The sequence below is a fragment of the Oncorhynchus kisutch genome, linkage group LG26, assembly GCF_002021735.2.
Source record: "Oncorhynchus kisutch isolate 150728-3 linkage group LG26, Okis_V2, whole genome shotgun sequence".
Taxonomy (NCBI): Eukaryota; Metazoa; Chordata; class Actinopteri; order Salmoniformes; family Salmonidae; genus Oncorhynchus; species Oncorhynchus kisutch.
The window spans coordinates 41003462-41031071 of record NC_034199.2 but is presented as its reverse complement, the minus strand read 5'-3'; the positions used below and the strand labels follow the sequence as shown (position 1 = coordinate 41031071).

The 27610-nt window shown below is 41.5% G+C and overlaps 1 protein-coding gene across 1 annotated transcript in view; it reads left to right on the top strand.

Moving 5' to 3' along the window:
- The first annotated feature begins 5888 nt into the window (after positions 1 to 5888).
- The window catches only part of LOC109870874 (activin receptor type-2A), a 61664-nt gene continuing 39942 nt past the window's right edge, over positions 5889 to 27610 (top strand). The window contains exons 1-2 of the mRNA XM_020461556.2: positions 5889 to 7057; positions 27342 to 27564. Coding sequence (XP_020317145.1) covers positions 7003 to 7057; positions 27342 to 27564 — 278 coding nt within the window. The 5' untranslated portion in view covers positions 5889 to 7002. The remainder of the gene's footprint in view (positions 7058 to 27341; positions 27565 to 27610) is intronic.

The following is a 27610-nucleotide window of genomic DNA, read 5'->3' as shown; positions in this document are numbered from 1 at the left end:
TCTGTGGCCTATACACTATTTTTTGGGAAATAGGCAACTATCTACTCTTAGTTACTAGTAGACTCATGGTAAAAGTCCACAACCTACTGTTATGAAATGTCTGCATCAGGCAGCAGTGGCATTAGCTCTAACAAAGAGCAAGGGCCAGCGATGGATGGGTTCATGGGTTGAAGGTGAGTGGACAACTTTCTTTAAATCACAAGGGTTTAGCAGCGTTGGGGCTAGCGTTGGGGCTAGCGGGTGTGACGGCGCCCGAACAAACATCAACTCTCCTTCACCCAGCGTGGGTAGTCGCCCCTGTCAGAAAATTTGATGACCAATGGCAAAGATAAACACACAATCCACTGAAAAACAGGAAGCATGGTGAGGTGTGGGGCGGCAACACTGCAGGGGTGGACTGCATGACCTTTCAAGGGCAAAATGCAACACACATCCCTTAGTTTACCCATGTCATACTGTCACAACCACTCTACACACTACTCCACCCACTGTTGTCTATAAATGCTGCGGGAGGTTGAAGTTATGGCACAAACCCAAGCTGAAACGTCACTAGAGTTCATTTGAAATTTCAGTCAAAGACCTGTAGAGGTTACCCACAAAGCATACAAACATACATGTTCACACAGGGACAAAGCTTTTGAAATCCTGATTAGAATGATTTAATAAGAGTACATTCTAAAGCCATTCGTAACACAACAAAGCCTTTGCATATTTCATGAAGGACACGCCGAATGTCACATCTATGTCGATTACTAGATTATCAAAAAACAACATTAAACTGATATGTTTTGAGACTATTCATTATCAGAGCTCTATTGACTAACCAACACCATTACTGCTTCTGGACAACCGCTACAGCAGGTAGAACACAATAGCCAAATTCCAAACCCTTACAGGTGTTCTAATTCCAATAGAACTTCAGATAATGATGAAGCCATGCAGTACTAGAGGAGTATTAGACGAGCAGTTGAATGCCTAGTGTGAGGAATGCATCGCCATGGCACTGCCTTTTCTCCTCTTTGCCAAGCTGCCGGGCCTTGGCCGCTGCCCCTCTTGGCAGTAGCCCTCCGCTTTTTATTTAATCCACGGGCGAGCGACTAAATCAATAGAGCCGGATGGGAGCTGACGTTAGGTTAGCATCACTCCTCCTTAACGTTAACAGGATGGCTTCCATGGGAAAGATTGATCTGAATATGATCCCCTTCTCAGCATCAGAGTTATAGGTGGAATTTATTATTATGTTTTTTCTTTACTTTGGGATATTTGACGGTCCTCATCGACCAACTAATACACCTACTCTCATGAGCGAGCGAGCGAGCATGCCTTCGCACACACTTACACGCACACACGTACACGCACACACGTACACGCACACACGTACACGCACACACGTACACGCACACATGTACACGCACACACGTACACACACACTTACACGCACACACGTACACGCACACACGTACACGCACACACGTACACACACGCGTACACGCACACACGTACACACACGCGTACACGCACACACGTACACACACTAAAGAGCTGAAGCGGATCAGCATTTACTTGTTGAGACATTGTTTTGTGTTTTGTATGTAACACTGCCTTGTTGACAGTCCTAACATAACTTGTGCATCCTGGACCTCAGAGCCCATCCAGAGAGCATGGTGGTTGAAGAACACGCAATTGTTACATAAAGGCAAAGAGAACTAGAAGGAACAGCTTGTACCATAAGCTTTCATTTGAAATGCTATTCCTCTGCAACATTCCCCGAAGCTTAGCTTGCCTGGAGAATAAGTCTCATAGGTCCCCCTAGCAAACAGAATAACTCCCCACAGGCTGTGGAGTGTGTGTATCCCTGGTGGTGTCCTGTTCACTGTGGGTTGCATAACAAACGAAGAGAGAGGACGTGGTAGGAAATTGGGGCTGCAGTGTTTGTGTTTACTGGTATGCCATAGAAGTTCATTTAGAAACCTAGTTTCCAGTAACTTATATCACGTCGGAATCCTTGATTTAGGGAGTCCTGGTGGATGACAAGGATTTACTTGCAGTAAGTAATGGCCTCCTAAAGGAATTGAGACGTCCTTTTCTAGCAGGGTTAATGAGGTATGCTGCACCATCTGATTCCTCTGGGTTTCCTGTTTCACAGTGAGATATGGAGGATAAGAGGGTGTGTGAGAGGGTGTGGGAGAGGGAGAGGGTGTGGGTGTGAGAGGGTGTGGGTGTGGGAGAGGGTGTCAGAGGGGGTGTGGGTGTGGATGAGGAAGAGGGTGTGGGAGAGGGAGAGGGTGTTGTAGACGGAATGGGTGTGGGAGAGGGTGTCAGAGAGGGTGTGGGTGTAGACGAGGAAGAGGGTGTGGGAGAGGGAGAGGGTGTGGGAGAGGGCGAGGGTGTGGGAGACGGAATGGGTGTGGGAGAGGGTGTCAGAGAGGGTGTGGGTGTGGACGAGGAAGGGGGTGTGGGAGAGGAAGAGGGTGTGGGAGAGGAAGAGGGTGTGAGAGAGGGAGAGGGTGTGGGAGAGGACGAGGAAGAGGGTGTGGGAGAGGGTGTGGGAGAGCAAGAGGTTGTGGGAGAGCAAGACGGTGTGGGAGAGGGAGAGGGTGTGGGGGGGGGTGTGGGAGTGGGAGAGGGAATGGTATAAAAATCCTGATAAAGAAAGTTGATTAGCAAAAGATTATGGTAAGTAGTCAACATTGAATTGGCCTCGCAGTAAGTGCCTTTCAGTTGGGTGAGGCCAGTGTAGCCACTGGTAGTGTAGGTCATTATATGTCATTAAAACCTGAGTCCCTCATAATGGGCTCCCTGTAAAGGCTAGTAACTATCATCAGCCATTGCCTTAGTTAGAAAGTAGGCTATGTCAACTTTTAAAACATGAACACACTCACACACTGCAGCCTAGGTAACGTCAGGGAGGATATGAGATTAGTGGAGCAGGGAAGAATGTCATAGCTACCCAGGTCACACTGGTAATCTGCCGTCACCTCTACTCCCTCTGTCACCAAGCAGCCACACACACACACACACACCAACCCCTCAGCTCTCCTCTCAACTTCAATTAGTGTTGATTTACAATGGTGACAGGGAGCTTTGCATTGCCAACCCACATTAACCAGTGCCAGATACTGTAATGAATGGCGCACAATCCTTCTCACAATAATGCTTGTATAACCTGTCATAATCCAAAACTGACCAAATATGATGTGGTTTTATTGTAATTTCAATGAAATAGCAAAATCAAGTTAAGTAGCTGGAGGGAGACTACTGCAACTCCCTCCCTCCAATGGCTTGTCCCCTGACAATGATTCAAAATTAAAAGAGTGTTTCTGCTATGAACATCTCGCAAAGTTCTCTATGCATGGATATCTTAATTTCACCACAGCAACGTCATAAGTGATCGTATACATCTGGCAGCCATTTGCCAGTGAGATTTAACATGCAGTTTCATATCTGCACAACATTACATTAGCAAAGGTCTAAAATATAGCTGTTAAACAGAGATGGAAATGGTAATATGACGCCTATTGGGACAATGTAGGTTTCAATCTTGCAGGGATGGTGCACAAACAATCGTTTAAATAGTAATTATAGTGCAAGGATAAAACCTGGTATATATGGACTGACAGTAAGGTGATAAAAGACAACTGTATATGCCTTACTGTGAAGGAAATGGGCTCTTATTCTTAACATGTGCCAAGGCTCAACATTAATGTGATTTAAGAGGACAGGGTGTAATGTGGTTTACTAGTGCTTAAGCCAAGTGATTACCTACTCACAAGAGCTAGGGTGAAGTATGCCTACGTTGTGCAAGTATGTGGTTGAGCACTACATTGGTTAGAGTTGTAATTTACATGAACCCAAAAGTGTCATTTAAAATGTGGGAGTTGCCTTTTAAGTACTCAAATAAGATTGACCAGATAGTTAAAGCACAGTGGTCATTTTGAGTGAGTTAAACCTTGTACTGGGTACAATAGGTCCTAGGCTACTTGGCAGAACTGAATCCTGGGAAATAGTACAGTAATTACCTTCACAGAAGAAAGACACGTGTACGCTCTCTCAAGGACATTAGCAGCCTGACAGGGACGACACGCTCTAACAGATGCATGGCCTGTCTCCTGACATCTGCCTGACATCTCACGCAAAGTCTTTGATATCCATTGGGATAATCTCTTGCACTTTTAGAACTCTGATTAAAAGTTAATGAGCTCATCCAGGGGACGAATGCCTGGCATCATGGGTATTCCTGTGATATATAGAACCCCACAACCAAATACTTCCCATGTTTCAGGAGAGTGTTGAAGTGATTTGGCAGATAAACTAACAGCCTCATAAGTAGCTTGGAGAGACAGGTCTTGGGTGTGAGTAAATGTGACTAAATCCTGGCTTTCTATCCTCTCTTAGTGTCCTTGATATTTTCCACATGCGTACTGAAGCTTAGGTTGATTTTCTTTAGGTCAACTTAGTGACCTGGGTTATATGATTGTAGAACTAGAGCTTCCAAGTGGCGCAGTGGTCTAAGGAACTGCATCTCAGTGCTAATTGCATCACTACAGTCCCTGGTTCAACAAATGGCCCTGTGTTGTCTGGGTAGGATGTCATTGTAAATAAGAATTTGTTTGTAACTGACCTGCCTGGTTAAAATGAGGTCAGGTGTGGTTACTTCATTCCAGGGACAGCTCATGGAACATTTTGTGTTTACACTGACACTAATGTGGAGCATATTCTAGTTCTCAAATTGTTAACTAACATCCAAATTTACTTCATCATAATGCATTTAAATCACCTGTTTTTACATAATTCAATATAATCTCGAAAGTTAGAAAACAAAAACAAATCTTCTTTCCAGAGGTTGACAGTCAGGTTGGACTTGTTTCAATTCCACTTCAAATGTAAATTTGGAGCAACCACAGTTTAATTCCAGGGGAATTCCAAAGCACCTCAGTAGTGCAGGTTTCATACAGTATATTGGTTTCATAATGCATATAAATTAGCTTCCTTGATACATCCATGTGCTCGTTAGACTGGTTGATCAATATTAATGAATATAGGCTAAAATACCAGAATGTTTTCCATCTCCACTTAAATTATTAAATCTACATGCCATGTACATGTTATTTTCTCACACAGACAAGAAGGCTCAACCGGTGATTTTTAAGGTTGGGGAAACAATTTTTTCACCAAAGAAAGTGACATTTTGCCTATAGAAACATTGCATGCATGTAGCATCAGTTTCAAGATACAATCCCTCATAGGAAATACATTAAACTTCAGATTTTTTATTGGGTAGGATACATGAAAACTTTAGCGAAAAAGTATATTTTGTTTGCACAATGTCCTCACGCACAGATTTTTAGCCGCAACAAAGTCCGTTTACTGTAAACAAACCACTGGTGGGAAAATGCAAATTTTCTTTATGCAGTTTCTAAGAATATTCGCATGAAAATCTCTCGCCAATTGGATGGAAAACTAGCTACCACCTTGTTAAACGTCAACTTCAATGACGTGACGTCAGAGTTGGGACGTCCCAAAGATGCCTTCATAGAGAGTTTAGAGTTTTGCGTGGTTTTATAGGTTTTGCATATGTAACCCTAATTAGCGTCTCCTAGGAAACAATTACCAAAACTACGTTTCCTATCCTTTCACAAAAATATCCAGTAATTTTATTGATCAGCGTATCTGCAGCCATCCCATCATCAATACCTTTACTCACAGTACACTCGCCTGGGCGTGTTTATTGTCTCTCATTCAAGGACACAAGACAAGAGAATGCCTCACGGGATTGGTAGAGCTTTTATAAAGCTGTGACGGATAGGGATATTTTGTCGTTTTCTATTGGCCGTTATTCGTGTCAGTCACAGCTTCACCCGCGTAGTGACAGATGAGTATGAAAAAAAATCAAAAACAATCCATGCAAGCAGCCATCTTGAGTACAGTTGTGCACTTGGAGAGGAGATGAGAATTATATGACCGAGAAAAACGTCAATATTAGACAAACTACATCTAAAGGATTAATTTTAATTCTCTAGTTCGTTGTTTTCTTGTATGCCACACTTCCCGTTCGCACGAGTGAACATTGATTGAATCGATATCGACCAAGCCAGCAGCTAACGTATCGGACTAGCTTCACGGGTTTCGTATTTGCCTTCAGCAGTGTAGCTCGACTGCAATCCTTTCTCGATTGACATATCTAAAATACGAACTATGGTTTCTGTGATTCAAGATTCGGATTTTGAAGACCGCTAGAGACAATATTGCGTTATTTGCATGTTGTGGACAAACAACGTTTTGAATACACACAGCCTTCGGTAGAATGCCTGGTCAATGTTTTCTCCGGCGTCAACTTTCCTTTGGATGTGATTTTGGTGTAATGTTTGCAAGAGTGAAACTTGGTCAGTAAAATGTAATTACGCAAACTCGACTCATTGCATTGGTGATTTAACTGGTGAGGTAACCAGTAAGCAATATTGGCAATCTTAAACCTATGCAAATCCGGTTTATGTTAACGGTGATGCCATATAGCTTTCTAGATGAAAGATTATCGCTAGATAGTCGGAAAAATTGCAACAAAGTAACAGTTTGTGATTATTTTTGCTGAGACATAGTCAGTCTAGCGCTAGACATTGTTTCTAAAATGCGACAATGTTGCATTATTGTGTGCAGAATGGATACACCATGCTGCAAGTACATTAACCAGTAGTCAAACAAGCTATTCGTCGGTTTAATCAATTATATATATTTTTTGCACTAGTTTAGTTTCTTTATAGATATATATATATTTTTTTACATGTGTTTCAAACCATGTCCCATGCCACAAGACTACAATAAACACTAAGGATTGTGAAGTGGACATTTTTATGCTGTATGTTAACAGGCATTGCAGCTCTTTCAATCAGTCAGTCACCTGATGCTTTTGCTATAAAAAGGTACTCTGATACTTTGGACGCTAATCCCATAGGATTCGTGGCACCAGGATTTACTCGAAATAAAGGATTTGACATTTGACCGAAAATGGGACCAGCGACGAAACTGGCATTCGGCGTCTTTCTGATCTCATGTTCTTCAGGTGGGTATTCGATAGAAAACAGTCTTCAAATATCGACCAGCGATCACATGTTCATGCATGCAATAGTCAGAATATTTCACACGCATCCATATAACAGTGTAGGCCTATGATAATGTTATAGCCTATTTTATTGCGTGCCCGAAAGAACCTACTGTCCCTGTTATGTGCGCTCGCTGCCGCGGGTCATATGACGCGGGAACGCGATCGAATGTAGAGCATCTTGAAACTAAACAGCTTTTTGAGGAGTTGATTGTACATTAGATCATGTTGATGGTCATCGTCTATCCAATCCAATACAGCAATAGCCACTATAGTGAGGTGAAAGCGAGGAGTCAATACAGGAGTAGAGTAGGCCTCATGTGGAGAGAGGAGGCAACGTGTGCATCTGATTAAGAGCAGCCTATAATTATGCATATGTTGCTATGATTAATGCGTTGTGTGCTTTTCATGCAATATCAAAACGGCTATATATTTTATGCAGGAAGATTATTCAATCGAGAATCCTCTCCACTATATTATTTGAGTATTTATGTGATGTAAGAATGGAATATATGATGAGGCCGTAGTTGACCCTGTTGTGGTTGTTGATGTTATTTCGGTCAAGGTTTGTTTTATTTTTTATTTTGTTTGAACCTTTATTTTACTAGGCAAGTCAGTTAAGAACAAATTCTTATTTTATGATGTGATTGTGACCTGGACTCTGAAATCCCAGTTGTGCTGCCTAGATATTTTCTTATGTAGATATGTGCATTCGGATACATTCAGGTATAGCTACTGTACTGCATGTTATTTGCATATTATTATGCCTAGGCCTATGTAATGGTCTGTTGAACAGTAGTATTCACTTAGTTTTCTTTAAATGAAACATCAACACAAATACTTGTTTCTTGTTGATACATCCCAAAGCAGTTAGTTGGACAAAAAGCAAGTTGGTCTCCTGTTTAAAAAGATCGCTTGTTGGGACTCAAGGATTCAGTGTGTGTGGCGGTTTTGTTTGAAACGAGGCACGTGCTGCTGGCGCCTGCCTTAAGCACAGATGGAAGAATGTTTCTCATCAATCTACACTCCTAAAAATCCCATTTGCACAGAGGTGGGGGGCAAAGACTCGAAGTCATCTCCTGAGTCAAAGCTCCATTTACTTTGCACCAGGCAGAGGTCAGTCAGTGCATAGTAAACCAACCTGGTCTCAGTGCAATTCGTAGGATTTGGTACGTAAATCTGTTAATCCCCATTTATTATGTACATTAGTTTACATTATGAGTGGAATAGTAGTTGTACAATATCATACGAATTAGAGGATGTATAGTAATCATACGTCTTACCCGGTCATACAATGGCATACGAATTGGATGATGTAAATGATCATACATCTTGGAGGACATCTAGTATTATACGTCTTTCTCTCAGAGGAGGTAGATTGTTGCATCTAAACAATAATTATGTGGAGAATTTACATTGGTGATTAGGAGAATTAACGACAAAGGTTAGGACAATTTATGTAGCAGTTTAGGTGAACCAACCTCCCTACTTTTGTTTGTCTAAAGTAACTAGACCATTAGTATATGTCTTGGAGGTTCTCAATAATACGTATAGTGTGTTTCATATGGCTCTGATGCCAGGTTGAGTAAACTGGGCCTAGCCAAGCCACAAGGAGATTGAACTAAAGCATTCTGCTCACTTTAACGAATGGGATTTCCACCAAGCAGAACTTTGACCTCAATAGAGGGTGATTGTCAGTTACACACCTCACCTCAATGCTACTTGAGCTGTATGTTGCACACCGTCGTGACGGAGCTACAGTATGTTGATGTTATTTTGTGGAAGTGGCAGGTTCCATTACTCGACTGCCTGGGCCGTAACGTTCACAACCTTGTAGATAGAAATATCACCAATAGAGCAACTGACATCTGTTCTGTTCCACATAATATAAGCCTGTTCCTATCTGAACACTCCACAACGCTGTGTCCTACTGAGCACAGCCCCTGGCCTAAAATATAATCAAAGCGGGTTGGAATGTGGGTGGCCTGTTGATAGGAAGGTCCGCTCTCTGCAGAGGTTGTGGCGCCAGCAGATTGCTGGTACTGAGGGGACCAGAGCTGGTTGGGTGCCTAGGAGCAAGGTTAATTACACTTCCCCTTGATCTCATGAATCTGGTTCTAGATTTCATTTGAGGGAAAGGAAGGATTATATCTTATGACAGTTTCTCAGATTTAAGTCCTGCATTTATTTTTGGGGTTATCTTTGTTAAAATGTAGTAAGGGAGTAAGTACACACATGCTTTCTCTCTCTCTACTCTCCCTCTCTTTCTCTTGTCTCTTTCTCCTCTCTCTCACACTACTGGTCAAAGGTTTTAGAACACCTACTCATTCAAGGGTTTTTCTTTATTTTTACTATTTTCCACATTGTAGAATAATAGTGAAGACATAACTATGAAATAACACAAATGGAATCATGTATTAAGCAAAAAAAAGTGTAAAACAAATCCAAATATATTTTATAGTTGAGATTCTTCAAATAGCTACCCTTTGCCTTGACAGCTTTGCACGCTCTTGGCATTCTCTCAACCAGCTTCATGAGGTAGTCACCTGGAATGCAATTCAATTAACAAGTGTTCCTTCTTAAAAGTTAACACGAGCAATGGACATTAGACCAGTGGAAATGTGTCCTTTGCTCTGGAGTCCAAATTGGAGATTTTTTGTTCCAACCGCCGTGTCTTTGTGAGATGCGGTGTGGGTGAATGGATGATCTCCGCATGTGTATTTCCCGCCGTAAAGCATGGAGGAGGAGGTGGGATGGTGTGGGGGTGCTTTGCTGGTGACACTGTCTGTGATATATTTAGAATTCAAGGCACACTTAACAAGCATGGCTACCACAGCATTCTACAGTGATACGCCATCCCATCTGGTTTGGGCTTAGTGCCACTATCATTTGTTTTTCTACAGAACAATGACCCAACACACCTTCAGGCTGTGTAAGGGCTATTTGACCAAGAATGAGAGTAACGGAGTGCTGCATCAGATGAGCTGGCCTCCACAATCCCCTGAGCTCAACCAAATTGAGATGGTTTGGGATGAGTCGGACTGCAGAGTGGAAAAGCAGCCAACAAGTGCCCAGCATATGTGGGAACTCCTTCAAGACTTTTGGGAAATCATTCCAGGTGAAGCTGGTTGAGAGAATGCCAAGAGTGTGCAAAGCTGTCATAAAGGCAAATGGGGGCACTTTGAAGAATCTCAAATAAAATATATTTTGATTTGTTGTAACTTTTTTTTTTGGTAACTAGATGATTCCACGTGTTATTTCATAGTTGTGATGTCTTCACTATTATTCTACAATGTAGAAAATAGTAAAAATAAAGAAAAACCCTTGAATAAGTAGGTGTTCTAAAACTTTTGACCGCTAGTGTACATGCATATATATCATGCAATAGAATGGCTAGGCTATGTGTTCAAAGGATTGCCAGAAGGGCCATGTCTATGGTCATTAGTCTACCTGCTTCTGCCCTAGGCTTGCCAGACTCAGGCCAATGGTCCCAGGGCCCAGTCACACACATCTGGATCTGGATGGGGATACAGTCTACGTCCCAAATCGGACCCTATTTCCTTTGTGGTGCACTACATTTGACCAGAGCCTTATGGGTCCTGGTCAAAAGTAGTGTACTATATAGAGAATAGTGTGTCATTTGGTATGCAGCCCAGCGGTGCTCACTGCTCATCATCCCCAGCATATTAATGCTCATCCAGACAGCTCAGCAGGAGACCATTAGAGAGTGACACCACTTCTGTCGCAAAATTATTCATTTTTTGGATGTGGTGGAGGATAATACACACTTAACCTTAAAAAAAAATAAAAAAATCCCCCTTTTGTACAATCACACAGAATCCATACTGATGCCTGATTGGATGGAGAGCCCTAATGCATTTGTTGAACCCCTCAAGTATAGGGGATTGGGGTGATATGTACATGGTTATGGTGTGTTGTTTTTAAGGTAGGTTTATATGCAGTGGTGCAACAAATAGGTTGTTGTTAGTCTTTGGCAAAAACACAATTGGTATTTGGGAGGTTGTCTATGTTTTGTCATGGATAACTGGCTGCTGTTTTCCTGATGTTTTCAACACATTGTATGATTACCCAACCAAACTCCTTGCACTAATCCGCCAACAACCAAGCAACAGGCAGGTACATTTAACTGGTTGTTATACTTGAAGTGCTGGGAACAGCTGGTTTATTTATGCACATTTCTATGCACAAAAGGCCTATTTCACTCATAGGCCCCCTCTGCTTCACATGTAAATGTTCTTCGGTATCGCACAACAACAACAAATCCTGCCCTCTTGAATTTTAAGAATTTCCTGTCTTCTACTACAATTATTGCATTACCCTTTGTGGCTTTTACAAGAGGGGGCCCACAAAAGAGAACCATTAGAATGTGTACTGCTCATTACCAAAGGTTCTCTGGTCACATTAGGCAACAACGCCCCTCATTAAGATCCCCTAACTTTGCATCCTGAGAAAGGGACTGAAGCAAAACCACATTCCATTTATTGTTGCCTTCAAGCAAATGATCAAATGCCACCGGACAGAAACAAGCTAGAGTAGAGAGGAGCTGCAGCAGAATCAAGCTACAATTACTGAGTAGAGAGACTAGCTACAGTAGAAATTGGGATTACAAGGTACAGTAAAAGACGAGGCCTAGCTATGTTAAAAACAAGGTACATAGCCTAAAATACAGTAGAAACTGTGTTCTAAGATTGACATTTTAGTCATTTAGCAGATGCTCTTATCCAGAGCAATTTATAGTAGTGAGTGCATTAATTGTCATACTTTAAAAAAAAAACTGGTCCCCCGTGGGAATTGAACCACAACCCTGGTGTTGCAAGCACCATGCTCTACCAACTGAGCCACAGAAGATGGGCACAGAACTCGCTCCACACGGTCTATGTCCGTCTCCCCATAGGGTGCTATTAGGTTGTTCCCCACATCTTTCTACCCTTTACTGTCAGCTGTAACTCAGTAGACTGTGCGGTACCTCACCCTAAGTACTGAAAGATCCTTCCACCCCCATGTGGTTGCTAGCCAAATACAATTTTTCTGTGTGACCTGCCTCAACATGATTTGTTAATGGCTCTCTGATGGAAGTTTCTCTGCCTTGGTATTAGGGCTGACCCCGTTTAGTCGACTGGACGATTTCTTTATCGATAGGCTTTTGGTCGACCAAGATATCTTTAGTCAAGCAGTAGCAACAAAAATAATATGTTGAAGTGGCGCCTTTTCCTAAACCATGTTGCTATGTGCACAATAGCACAGGTAACCAGCATATTGGTGTTGAGAACAATTTTTTATTTTTTTATTTAACCAGGCAAGTCGGTTAAGAACAAATTCTTATTTTCAATGATGGCCTAGGAACAGTGGGTTAACTGCCTGTTCAGGGGCAGAATGACAGATTTGTACCTTGTCAGCTCGGGGGTTTGAACTTGCAACCTTCCGGTTACTAGTCCAACCACTAGGCTACCCTGCCGCCCCAGGGGCAATGTGGTGGAGGCAGCGATGGAGACGAGAAAACAGCCCTTGTATTATTGTCTAAGAAAGGCGAGGAGTGAAAATTAGTTTAGTCTACAATCAATAGTCTTAACTGTTAAACGTTTCTGACTTCTTAAAATCATCAATATATCTACAGAAATAAGGCGAATTCTGCTTCTGTTGCCTGTTGCCTGTTTGACTGTTTGTTTAATAGCCTACCGATTCTGTCAGCACCAAGCCTTCTTGATATTATTAAAATAATAAGCCTACTTATGATGATGTAATCTATACAACACCTGTTTGGAACACATAATGTGCACTCAGCACTGGCTCCTTGCCTTCTTTTTCTTCAAATCAAATCAAATTTATTTATATAGCCCTTTGTACATCAGCTGATATCTCAAAGTGCTGTACAGAAACCCAGCCTAAAACCCCAAACAGCAAGCAATGCAGGTGTAGAAGCACGGTGGCTAGGAAAAACTCCCTAGAAAGGCCAATACCTAGGAAGAAACCTAGAGAGGAACCAGGCTATGTGGGGTGGCCAGTCCTCTTCTGGCTGTGCCGGGAATTTTCTTGATATTATTATAATAATAAGCCTACTTATGATGATGTAATCTATACAACACCTGTTTGGAACACATAATGTGCACTCAGCACTGGCTCCTTGCCTTCTTTTTCTTGATATCCAGTATGTTCCACAACTAGTCACATTTATTGCACACATCACCTTTACCTCCTGAGCAATCAGTAAATATTCCCTCGTTTCGAGTTTGTCAAGTCCTCTGCTTCCATTTTGGTGTCAACGTATTATGATGTTCAAAGTTTGTTACAACCAATTTATGGATGTGATTATTGATATGCTATAGGTTAGGCCTTATTGTGCCCTATTCGGATGGGATTAGTTTTTACTGGGGGAGATCGGGTCACACTTCCTCAATTCAAATATTATGCTGACACTATGGGAAATATGGTTTGGTATGGTTTAGAAACTTGGCAACCAAGCTGGAGTTATCAGTGTGGCCCTATCATATGGACATGTTGAAATACTGTATCTCCACACCTAGAATAAAAAGCTCCAGGCTTCAGTCATAACTGTCCATTTATTTTGGGGACAAAAGAAAGAATTACATGGGCCAGTTTGGGGAAAAAACTAATCCCACCCGAATCGTCCTCTGGAATAACAGACATTCTTGAGTAATAATTACATAACCAACATTCTCTAGTAATACTAGTCCCATGCGAGTAGGTCTATGCGATGCGAACATGTCACCTAACGAGAGCAAGGGTTGAGGGAATAGGGGATGTTTTTCCTAAACAAATGAGGGATTTCGGTAACAGAACTTTTCAGTCAGAAATGGCTGTTATTATGTTGCAGCTTCAGGAAAATGGACAGCTCAATAATACACTTTGATGATCTGTAGTAGTTGACAAGGTACAACGGGTTCTAGTCACATGGCAAGGCAAGTCTCGGCCCGGCCCGGCACAATCAAATCAATTGCTGGTCAGACTCCCTCTAGTCAACTGTGAGTCTTAGTTATTTAATCAAAGCGTGTGCTTAAAGCATTAATAAGCTCAGTGAATATGGCTAATTTGATTAAAACACATAGGATGTGTCAATATGGAAAAATACATGTCAAAAATTTTCGCTCAATCGATTGGTCAAGAGAACAGACGAGGGACAGCCCTATTTTGTATCACATATAGGATGATAGAGCACCCATCTCACAGGTCATTTCCTGGGGTTCGTTTTCTCTCTCCTTTAAAAAAAAATCTGCACATACATATCAAGTTGTGCTCTACAAAAGGAATGCTTAAACGACAAAAGACCTTGCCTCCCAGTCAACCGAACGAACCACCATCCCATTCGTAGCACGCTAAGGAGTTGCCATAGCAGACAGTGGTACAGGGCGGCTTGTTTGTTGTTTCCTCAGATCATTATCAGAACTCTTGGAGTGTGCTCTGTGGGCCAGCGCTCAATGGCAAATTTCACAAATGAAAAGGTACAAGGATGACTTATGTAACTAGTTTATTTACCTTTCTTTTCAGGCAGGTTCCATAACCTGATAAATAATTTGACCTCAAATTGGATTATGATACTTTTTCCCCCCTCTTGCTGTGCTCACTGAGGTGGATTACAGTAACCAAGATGGTGTATGCCATACAATCATGGTGCTATGTATTATTTACATTCATCAGTTGTAGCTGAGAAGTCCAGATTCTTCACTATAAAGGGAAAATCAAATACAATGCCTTGTTTCATCAAGTATGCACCTGTTCTTCAGGTCAGAGTGAGAACATTCTGTTGTTCTTCAGGTCAGAGTGAGAACATTCTGTTGTTCTTCAGGTCAGAGTGAGAACATTCTGTTGTTCTTCAGGTCAGAGTGAGAACATTCTGTTGTTCTTCAGGTCAGAGTGAGAACATTCTGTTGTTCTTCAGGTCAGAGTGAGAACATTCTGTTGTTCTTCAGGTCAGAGTGAGAACATTCTGTTGTTCTTCAGGTCAGAGTGAGAACATTCTGTTGTTCTTCAGTTCAGAGTGAGAACGTTCTGTTGTTCTTCAGGTCAGAGTGAGAACATTCTGTTGTTCTTCAGTTCAGAGTGAGAACGTTCTGTTGTTCTTCAGTTCAGAGTGAGAACGTTCTGTTCTTCAGGTCAGAGTGAGAAGATTCTGTTGTTCTTCAGGTCAGAGTGAGAGCATTCTGTTGTTCTTCAGGTCAGAGTGAGAGCATTCTGTTGTTCTTCAGGTCAGAGTGAGAGCATTCTGTTGTTCTTCAGGTCAGAGTGAGAACATTCTGTTGTTCTTCAGGTCAGAGTGAGAACATTCTGTTGTTCTTCAGGTCAGAGTGAGAACATTCTGTTGTTCTTCAGGTCAGAGCGAGAACATTCTGTTGTTCTTCAGGTCAGAGCGAGAACATTCTGTTGTTCTTCAGGTCAGAGTGAGAACATTTTGTTGGTCTTCAGGTCAGAGTGAGAACATTTTGTTCTCATCTGTAGTTTAGAATAGAGAATTAGTCCTAAAAAAGCATGGCATTTTAAACACTCATCAGACTCAACCTGCAGCACCCATAACACACACTGGGACTAAATGTGACACAACAGTTGGAGATGCACAGGGAAGGACTCTATGGGGAAGTGCTCTATGGGCTGAAAGTTCCAGGCTCAATTCACAAGAGGAAGTTTGATGGGACTTAAAAGTAGGGCACTTAACTCTATGGACAGTGCAAGTGTTTTTTCAGCAAAGCTTTTTTATATTTTTGTAAAAAAATTATTGACTTCTTAGAAATTGAATAGACGGAAAAGGTCCCCCTCTCGGAAAACAAATGGTACATTCTTAAAGCCTGTGTTGTCCTAATGCTGTTCGTCAGACACAAAGACTGCAGGCCCATTCATTCGTACTGTAAAACGGCTAAACACAGTGATGATGTCAGATCCCGTAATCCTGGCTGGAATGTCCATCCAGCTCCAAGCAGGCTCTTGGGTCTCAGGCCCTGTCTGCTTATCACTCCAACTGGAAGAAGTGAGACATTATGTGCTCTGACAGAGATCAGGGGGAAACAATCACATTTTCAGCTGAAAGCAGTCCTGTTTTGTTAGTTTACTTTGAACAAAGCTATTTGGCCCCTTGTTTCTTAGCAGGAGTAACAGGTAGATCTAAATGCTCAGAAATGAGGACAGCGCTTTGCATACAAATGCCATGATATTAACTGAAACTTAGCTTGGATGAGGAACGAATGCACAACTACGACAGACTTCCATGGAGCCTACTTGTTTGGAACTGTTTGTACTCTAATGCCTGTAGTGTCACAGCCTGGGTCTAATTTTATAGTTTGTTGAAGTGATCAAAGCCATGAAAGGTGTCATCCATTAGATGCTGTGTTTATCAATTTGATATCAATAGTTGGTTGAACTTATCGAAACATCCCTTTTCCAGGACCCTGTCTTTCAAAGATAATTCGTAAAAATCCAAATAACTTCACAGATATTCGTTGTAAAGGGTTTTAACACTGTTTCCCATGCTTGTTCAATGAACCATAAACAATTCATGAACATGCACCTGTGGAACGGTCGTTAAGACACTAACAGCTTACAGACGGTAGACAATTAAGGTCACAGTTATGAAAACTTTAGGACACTAAAGAGTCTTTTCTACTGACTCTGAAAAACACCAAAAGAAAAATGCCCAGGGTCCCTGCTCATATGTGTGAACGTGCCTTAGGCATGCTGCAAGGAGGCATGAGGACTGCAGATGTGGCCAGGGCAATGAATTGCAATGTCCGTACTGTGAGACGCCTAAGACAGCGCTACAGGGAGACAGGACGGACAGCTGATCGTGCTCGCAGTGGCAGACCACGTGTAACAACAGCTGCACAGGATCGGTACATCCGAAAATCACACCTGAGGAACGGGTACAGAATGGCAACAGCTGCCCGAGTTACACCAGGAACGCACAATCCCTCCATCAGTGCTCAGACTGCAATAGGCTGAGAGAGGCTGGACTGAGGGCTTGTAGGCCTGTTGTCTGGTGAGGACCTGCCTTACATCACTCGCAACAATGTTGCCGATGGGCACAAATGCACCCTCCCAGGACCAGACAGGCCTGGCATGAAGTGCTCTTCACTGGCGAATCGCAGTTTTGTCTCACCAGGGGTGACCCTCCAGCATGACAATGCCACCAGCCATACTGCTCGTTCTGTTCGTGATTTCCTTCAAGACAGGAATGCCAGTGTTCTGCCATGGCCAGCGAAGAGCCCGGATCTCAATCCCATTGAGCACATCTGGGACCTGTTGGATCGGAGGGTGAGGGCTAGGTCCATTCCCCCCAGAAATGTCCAGGAACTTGCAGATGCCTTGGTGGAAGAGAGGGGTAACACCTCACAGTAAGAACTGGCAAATCTGGTGCAGTCCATGAGGAGGAGATGCACTGCAGTACTTAATGCAGCTGGTGGCCACACCAGATATTGACTGTTACTTTTGATTTTGATCCCCCCCTTTGTTTAGGGACACATTATTCAATTTCAGTTAGTCACATGTCCGTGGAACTTGTTCAGTTTGTCTCAGTTGTTGAATCTTGTTATGTTCATATGAATATTTACACATGTTAGGTTTGCGAAAATAAATGCAGTTGACCGTGAGATAATGTAATTTGTGTGTGTGTGAAACTCTTAAGTACGAGCTAAATTTATAACTGCACTTGTTTCGCATCCATGCCTGTTACACCCTGTGGAGATTGAGCACAAAAGAAAGTGTATTTTCTCCCCATTTGGCATCTTTTCAAAACACCCCCTCCTCCTCTCCCGCTAAATCCGGGCTGCCCCGGCCCGCGCTGGACTAGACAAGATAATCAGAGGAGTCTGCTACAGACAGGCTTGATGAGCTGGGGTTCTTACGCCATTTTGGTTGTGTCTGTGGCACCACCACATCTACAGAATATGCCAACTGTATGGCCCCATAATGTTGGGCAACCAATCACAGCGCACCAATGGATAGCAACTGTACCAGGTTCCCATGAAGCAATTGTAATGACAGGTCCACCACAACATACCGAAGAATTTCGTGATTAGGGATAGGGAAAGGGAGATACCAATTAGCAAAAGGTAGTCTGTGTTAAATTTAATTGTGTATTAGAAACAGTTTGAGATCATTGTGAGGGGATTTTGCCACTGGTTGAATGGGGAATTGGGCTTTTCGGGAAAATATCAGTATGCAACAGTAACCAAAAGGTGCGAGGCTTAGCGTAGGGTCAATTGTATTGCTGTGCATTGCTGTTGTTTTCAGTAAGGGTTTCGAAAGATTGTTTTGATTATGTTTGGACCAATAGAGTAACCCTGCTGCTAGGGCTGGGCGATATGGCCAACATTTTATATCACAATATTTAACAAAAAATATATCTAAAAAAAATGGACGGCATTTTTAGTTTTTGAATAATACATTTCTACATTTGCTTTATGAGTAGTGAGTGATCCTAGGGTGCTTTATGAGTAGTGAGTGATCCTAGGGTGCTTTATGAGTAGTGAGTGATCCCAGGGTGCTTTATGAGTAGTGAGTGATCCCAGGGTGCTTTATGAGTAGTGAGTGATCTCAGGGTGCTTTATGAGTAGTGAGTGATCCTAGGGTGCTTTATGAGTAGTGAGTGATCCTAGGGTGCTTTATGAGTAGTGAGTGATCCTAGGGTGCTTTATGAGTAGTGAGTGATCCCAGGGTGCTTTATGAGTAGTGAGTGATCCTAGGGTGCTTTATGAGTAGTGAGTGATCCTAGGGTGCTTTATGAGTAGTGAGTGATCCTAGGGTGCTTTATGAGTAGTGAGTGATCCCAGGGTGCTTTATGAGTAGTGAGTGATCCTAGGGTGCTTTATGAGTAGTGAGTGATCCCAGGGTGCTTTATGAGTAGTGAGTGATCCCAGGGTGCTTTATGAGTAGTGAGTGATCCTAGGGTGCTTTATGAGTAGTGAGTGATCCTAGGGTGCTTTATGAGTAGTGAGTGATCCCAGGGTGCTTTATGAGTAGTGAGTGATCCTAGGGTGCTTTATGAGTAGTGAGTGATCCCAGGGTGCTTTATGAGTAGTGAGTGATCCCAGGGTGCTTTATGAGTAGTGAGTGATCCTAGGGTGCTTTATGAGTAGTGAGTGATCCCAGGGTGCTTTATGAGTAGTGAGTGATCCCAGGGTGCTTTATGAGTAGTGAGTGATCCTAGGGTGCTTTATGAGTAGTGAGTGATCCTAGGGTGCTTTATGAGTAGTGAGTGATCTCAGGGTGCTTTATGAGTAGTGAGTGATCCCAGGGTGGCAACACATACATTCTAAGTGATTTCAATGAGTCTTTCTCCATTCTGATGCTTTTATACTGTTCAATTCAACTTCAACCAAAACAAATTTCAGCACTTATCATTTCTGCATTTCCTGCACTCAATTGCAGTGGTAGAAAAACTACCCAATTCTCATACTTGAGTAAAAGTAAAGATGCGTTCATAGATATTACTAGAAAAATGTATTGAAAAAGTGAGTCACCCAGTAAAATACTACTTGAGTGAAGGTATTTGGTTTTAAATATTCTTAAATATCAAAAGTAAATGTAATTGATAAAATGTACTTAAGTGTCAAAGGTAAAAGTATAAATCATTTCAAATTCCTTATATTAAGCAAACCAGATGGCACCATTTTTTATTTTTATTTTTTATTTACAGATAGCCAGGGGCATTCTCCAACACTCAGACATAATTTACAAACAAGGAATTTGTGTTTAGCTAGTCCTCCAGATCAGAGGCAGTAGATGACCAGGGATGTCCTCTGTTTAGTGATTCCATCAGATCAGTGGCAGTAGATGACCAGGGATGTCCTCTGTTTAGTGAGTCTGCCAGATCAGAGGCAGTAGGGATGACCAGGGACGTCCTCTGTTTAGTGATTCCGTCAGATCAGAGGCAGTAGATGACCAGGGATGTCCTCTGTTTAGTTAGTCCTCCTGATCAGAGGCAGTAGATGACCAGGGATGTCCTCTGTTTAGTGAGTCTGCCAGATCAGAGGCAGTAGATGACCAGGGATGTCCTCTTGACAAGTGCTTGAATTGGACCATTTCCCTGTCCTGCTACGCATTCAAAATGTAACGAATACTTTTAGGTGTCAGGGAAAATGTATGGAGTAAAAAGTACAGTATTTTCTTCAGGAAGGTTGTGAAGTAAAAGTTGTCAAAAATAGTAAAGTACAGACACAAAAGAAACAACTTAAGTGGTACTTGAAAGTATTTTTACTTAAGTACTTTACACCACTGCTCATTTGAGATCATTTCCACACTGCCACAAAGGGCTGCACGATATGGGCAAATCATCTAGGACTTCTTTTTAACCAAATGTTGCAAATGCGATTTGACAAAACTGTTGGAATCATGGAAATAGAATGACTATTCTAATTCTAAATTTAGAATATAATAGTGGGCACTTTGAATACAGTGTTGTTTGAGATGACAACGAATTAAAATGCCAGGGAAGAGTTACTGTGACAGGGTAGGAACTAAAGTGTTGGTACGTGTTTCCTAGGGGACCCTATAAACTTTGGCTACATGCATGTTTTCTCTTAGATACTTATTGTAGCTAATTTATTCTTGCTTTGCATATTCCTCTTTGATTTAAGATACTGTTGCACAAACAACATACTGATTAGGTCTACACCATCATTGCTATTATCAGGCTGTATTAAATAGCTACGTTTGCTCTTACTCAGTACATTTATTAGCAAGCTAGCTATTACCATTAGCGGCAAACAATTAGCGTCTCACAAGTTTTAGGGCAACGTGCTAAGAAAAGACAAACTAGCTGTTTGCTGATGTAAGAAACAGAAACTAATAGTGTCACTATAGAACGCTAGTTGATTTATATTAAGAAGCAAAGGGAAAACAGCATCGTTGTATGTGCTGCATTGACCCTGCAGACTGAATACAAGTGTCTCTGGTTGAGGAACATCATGCGCTTTTTGAGTGACAGGGGGTGTGGCTAAATCTGGAAAGTGGTGCAGAGCGAGATGATTCAATTAGCGAAACAAACTGAAAATTGACATTACACATGGCGTGTCACATTTATCAAATCAAACATTCAAATAACGGTATAGAAGGTCAAGTAAAAACCCAAACCGGTCCATGCATCAATACCGGTATATCATAAAATACGGTATACCGCCCAGTGCTACCTGCTGCCTCCGACATGATTGCCAGTCAGTCTCCAGGCCATGTATTTCAGAAGAAGGTTTAGGCTAGGGGTTGAGTGAGAATATATATTTTTTTGTGTTGGCTCCCAGTCCGTACAGCATTGTTGCAGGTCTTGCCCAATCCAACTATCCCCCATTAGTCAATAAACTAACTGTGATTTTTGAACAGGGCCCTTTGTGATTTGTGTTAAGCGCCTTGGTCAATTTGTCTGTTTCAATTTGCTGGTCCAGATCTGTAATCATGGCATAGGGACTCCGACAGATGATGTGCATCTCGGGCTGTGTCTTCCTCCTCCTCAACCATGCGTGGATGTGACAGTAATTCCGAAAGATTCACTGTAATCCTGATGAGGGCAACTTGTGTCTTCGGAAATAATCCCCAGGATTTATCCCCACTGAGGGGCAATTAGCTAATTAATTCCCTCCCAAAATAATTTTCTTCAGCCATGCCGCCACAGACTGCAGAGCACCATTTGTTTTTTTTAATGAGCCATTATGTTGTTCTTGTTTTAACGTCGTTTACACTTGGATGAATATGAATGAGGAAATCAGGGCTGTTCTTGGACTAGGGCCATGAGTAATGAAGAAATGGATCTGATGTGCTCAGTGTAAGCAAAGTGGCCTCTTGTTAGTGGTGTAAAATCTTTAAGTAGAAATACTTTTAAGTACTACTTAAGTCGTTTTTTTTGTGGGGGGGGGGGGGGGGGGTGTATCTGTTAAAGTTAAAGTTATTTATTTAAGTTATAAAAAAAAATATCTGTACTCAACTGTTTATATTTTTGACTACTTTTAGTTCACTACATTCCTAAAGAAAATGATATAGTTTTTACTCCACAAATTTTCCCTGAGACACAAAAGTACTTGTTACATTTTGAATGATTAGAAGGCCAGGAAAATGGTATAATTAACACACTTATCAAAAGAACATCACTACTGCCTCTGATCTGTCCGACTCACTAAGCACACGCTTCGTTTGTACATTATGTCTGAGTGTTGAAGCTGCCCCAGGCTATCTGTAAATAAATAAATAAAACAAGAAAATTAGGTTGTCTGGTTTACTTAAGAAATTAGAAATAATTTATACCTTTACTTTTGATCCTTAAATATATTTAAACGCACATACTTTTAGACTTTTACTCAAGTAGTATTTTCCCGGGTGACTTTCACTTTTATTTTAGTAATTTTCTATTAAGGTATCTTTACTTTTACTCAAGTATGATAATTAGGAATTTTTCTATACTTCCTCTTGTTGGCTATTTTTGAATGCATACATTCAGATGCTATCTTCTTCCCCATAGCAGCACTGATCTCTATGAGGTTGTTATTGTCATCATAGGTTTAGGCCTATTTATTCATATGAAGACATTTTAGGGAATAACTGTCTAAGATGTCCCATTGCCTTTGGCTGCTGTACAATAAAATGAAGTTAATTTGAAAAGCAATAGAACATGAAAAAATGTGCATATTATGTTTATAAAATAATTCCCGCTACTTTAAAGGTAAGATGGTTTTAAACAATTACATTTATGGGTAAATAGTAAAAAAAAAAATAATAATAATACTGACCGCGTCCGCTCAGATTCAAAGTGGTCTTGATCTGAACGAAACGTGCCTCGAGTATGTTGACAGAATCAAGCTTTTATGTTAATTATCCTTCATTAGCCTATATTTAAGGAATTAAAAGTCTCAAAGGTTGGCCACATTTTCTGGCGCCTCCTTCATGTCAGCATCTGTTTGGACAAGGTGGCAGGTAGCCTAGTGGTTAGAGTGAAAGGTTGTTAGATCAAATCCCCGACCTGACAAGGTAAAAATTTGTCGTTCTGACCCTGAACAAGGCAGTTCCTAGGCTGTCATTGTAAATAAGAATTTGTTCGTAATTGACTTGCCTAGTTAAATAAAGGTTAAAAGAAAAACATGAGATTTTAATATTATTCCAATGTTGACCTCTGATCCAATTCTGACTGGGGTAATTGTTTCATATTGTGATTTGTGTGTGAGTCAATTTTTTTTACTTCTCGGTTCGGACAACTTAAATCTACAGTATCGGACAACTTAAATCTACAATATCTTATTGTCCGACAACTATTTTTTTTTTTTTTTAAATGTCGAGCCCTGATGTTTAGCTGGCACTGTGTTGTCGCTCATAATCGTTTGTCAGCACAAACATGACTGTAGGTCCTGACTCCCTGGGCCAAGCATGATTGTAGGTCCTGACTCCCTGGGCCAAACATCACTGTAGGTCCTGACCACAGGAGGCTGCTGAGGATAGAAAATGTCATAATAATGGCCAGAACAGAGCAAATGGAATGGCATCAAACACCTGGAAACCATGTGTTTGATGTATTAAATACCATTCCAATGACTCCATGTGCCAAACGTCACCACTGTAGGTCCTTGCTTCCTGTGATATGGTAGATATATGTGACCGACCGGCTTGATCCGGTCTTATGTAGCAAAATTAGATCGTGTTTTTTACATTGAATAAATGTAGAGACTCATAGCTAGAACACGGTATATCATACACTACAGTTGAGGAACAATGGGAAAGTAATTCTGCTTTGAAAGTTGATAAACTTCTAACCTCACTTTTGAGAAAATGGCCCTTGCATATTTTGGTACCTACTGGAGAGCTCTTCTTTGTCTACACCCATTCAGAATCGTTCACACCTTTTTAAGCTTTAGCCCCACCCATCTCTTTAAGGATTCACATGTGAGGCTATGTACTAAACAACCAAAGATTTCATGACTAAAGGCTGGCTTATACTATGGGTGTGTTTGTAAATGTAATCTGGAGTGCCAGAGTGTGCTCTGGGTGTTCATAAACTCAGAGGGTTGTCAGATTGTCCGTTCGTAAATTCTGAGCGTTTCGCTCTCGGAACGTTCAGAGCGCACACTGGAGACACTGGCCGAAAAGCAGGGTTGATCTGAGCGTTCTGACCTAACAACAGCAGTCAAGCACCCAAGCTAACTGGCAAACGTTGGCTAGCTACCTAGCTACTTCCAGATACAAATGAGAGAACACCCAACTCTGACCATTTTACTTGTCCTAGCAGAGCTGGTTAGGCTGTTTTTATGTTATCCAGAGCATTGGTGACTGCAACTGTGCTGCTGGCAACAATTTAGTTAAGCGTTTTTTGCCAATGTTTACTGACACAGGCCATATTCAATGTGTGTTGAGCATTCATAAATGTGTCAGTTATTCTGTGCTCTGGCACACTCCGACTAGAGTGCTTTGAAATTGGAGTAGATAGCCAGAGCGAATTTACCCGCTACGTCCATCAACAGTTGACGCATTGACATCATGAACATTCTATTGAAATGGTTACTTGCATAGTGGAGTCTTTTGTTTATACATGTAGCTAGCTAGCTAAACAATGAACCATAATCCCAACTCATAATGTTACTACCCTCCATGAATCTGCAGGAAGCTAACCAACCAGGTTCAATGTTACAGTAGCTAACATTAGGCTAAAACTAGCAATGCTAAGACAGGAATAATATTACTACACAGATCATACACGTAATGTTAGCTACCTAGCCAGCCAGCTAATGTTAGCTATCTAGCTAACAGTACACTAACTTGAAATTAAAATGACTTTCTGATCAAATTAGAAACGTGTAATATCTGAAAATGTAGCTAGCTAGACTCTCTTACCTGTGTACATGGATGGTCGCTTCTCTCTCTCTGTCATGGATGCCATGGTTGATCTTAGTTTGAAGATGTAATCTGGAGACAGGTGTTTTATACAACAGCATTCTGTGTGTTCTCTTTTTGACTCCGTGTCTATATTTGCAATCAAACACCAGAATCTCCTTAGCTATCATACTCTAATTCCACTGATTTCAAAACTCGGTCCTCCAGAAAGTGGAGATTAACACTTATGCACTTCTACTACGTGATATCATTTTTTTTTTTAAAGCAGCGTTAGAAAGGATTACCTACACATATTGACCGGCTCATATTATAGACAGAAGCGTGCTACATGGCAGACCAATCCAAACTCATCTCTCGGCATGCCCAGCCCACTCATTATCTCAGCCAATCATGGCTAGCGGGAAGGTTGCCGTCTTTTTCTGTGGCTAAACCCACTAGGCTTGTAATTTTAACAATTTTATTTGTTATTAAAGCACATTATAAGTTCACATGTTCCAGAAGGCATTTCTGTCAAAAACACATTTAGAAGGGCCCACGTTCAAATGGCTCTCCTGTGAAGTAGTGAGGCACAACGTATGCCTAGTTTCCTGAAATTAGTCACATATCTCTCCTGCTCACTTTCTCTCCCTGTTTTTTCAATACCTGCTCTCTCTCTCATTTTCTCTCTCTCTCTCTCCTTCTGTCTCTCAAAATATCTCTGGACTTTTTAAATGAGGAATTATTTGAAACTAAGGATGTGTTGTATTTTTAACCCCAAGGACAACATGTGTTAAGAATAGACTTAGATTAGATACGTAGGCTTAACAGTAGCATTTTATACCTTCTGAGCTAAATCAAGCCGACAAGCCTATTTATAGAAAGCTTTCTATGCCTAAACTGTTAGTTCTCCTCTATTTGGTACTCCGAGAGGGAGAGGTCTTTACATGCTCATTGGTGTGTCAGAGCCTCTGTTCTCTGTCTTAGCAAGAATACGTTGTCAAACCACACCCACCACATCCTTTAGCTGAATAAGCCTTGTTTTGTCGGTCAGTGTTAGGCCTACTTCTTGAGGTTTTGTCAGGGTTAACCACAAAACCAGCTCATGTTGTTTCATAAACAATATGGTACCCTCAGGCTGTTTTGTACTTTAAATTCAATATCCTTTCCCCCCCAGTTATTTAGATAAGAATAAGTGTCAAGGATTAAATTGAAAATATAGATAATTTTTGTTTGGCCTTTTTGGTGTCTGAGAGGATCTAGCTCATTCCCCTTTAAAAGGACCCATGAGCACCAACAAGGGAAATTCGTAGGAGCATATCAAATTGGGTGTCAAATGAAAGCTAAGAGTGTATATTTTGGGGAAAATGAAGGCATAGATTCATTTTTCAACCCTTTTCCATCTGAAAAGTTAGGCATAGGTAAAAGGCTTTGATTTTTAAACGGATAACAAAACTGATTACCTTCTGTAATTTTAAGAAATATTGCCTTGTAATTCTGTTTACTTTAAGACATTTTTAAATGTCTCTCCCTCATGAGGGATAATGAAAGTTTACAAAAGTAACAAGTAATGGTAGACGATCAGATTTGATGAGTTTTAATCACGTAATAATTAATAAACAAATTGATATCAGTAAAATCACAAAAACAAGTTGGTATGTCTACCGTAGACCTATCAATTAGTTATAGCGATTTAACTGATTTCCATTGTTAAAACTCATAATTCCTACCTGTCTTGTTCCATAGCCTACCTGTTCTACAGCCTACCTCTTCTACAGCCTACCTGTTCTATGGTCGACCATATGCGTGACAGTACATTATTGGCAATTGTTTGATTGACTCGTGTAGCGTGGGTTGTACAGCTCCGAGCACACAGTCAGGCCTAGACCAGTGGGCTAAATGATTGTTGTGCCCCATTATCCTCCTGGACCTATCAAACATAATCATTAACAAGTCATATTAAGGCCTGCCAGGGCCAGAGATTTTCCCACACAGCATTTGAAGACTGTGTCGGTCTCTAGAGGGACACACTCGTCACCACTGGTTAATTACAGGGATGGTAAGGCTTCACACTGTAGGGGGGCGATGACTGTTCTCTGTCCTGGAATACTCCTGCACTGTGCAGAGAGGGACATCATCCGTGCATTGCTTCATGAGAGTAATAGATAAGTAGTAGATGAAAAGAACATGAAACAAATAGGACATAGTGTATGATGCTACACTGTAGACAGGGCTGGCCCAACATGAGCTCTGTTGATGTGCAGGACGCAGTAGGCATATGTTTTTTGTATGTGTTTCCTTCGATCTTGTTTCTGTGTTTTGAACGCCATTAAATCGATTCTCCCAAATTATTTATTACATCAACCCATTTACCGTAAAACAAGACTTCTGTTCAACATTCACCTTTAAAAATCTAATCAAGTGTCTCCATATCTCTATTTCTCAGGGGCGATCCTGGGTCGGACCGAAACACAGGAGTGTGTCCACTATAACTACAACCCCAACCCTGCTGCTATCCAGGAGAACCGAGGGAACCGCAGTGGCATCGAGATGTGTGCCGGGGAGAAGGACAAGCGGAGACACTGTTTCGCCACCTGGAGGAACGTGTCGGGAATCGTAGATATCGTAAAGCAGGGCTGTTGGCTTGATGATACCAACTGCTATGACAGGTAGGGCCTATTGCATCAGGGCTCTGTGGTGGGTTTTTATAACATT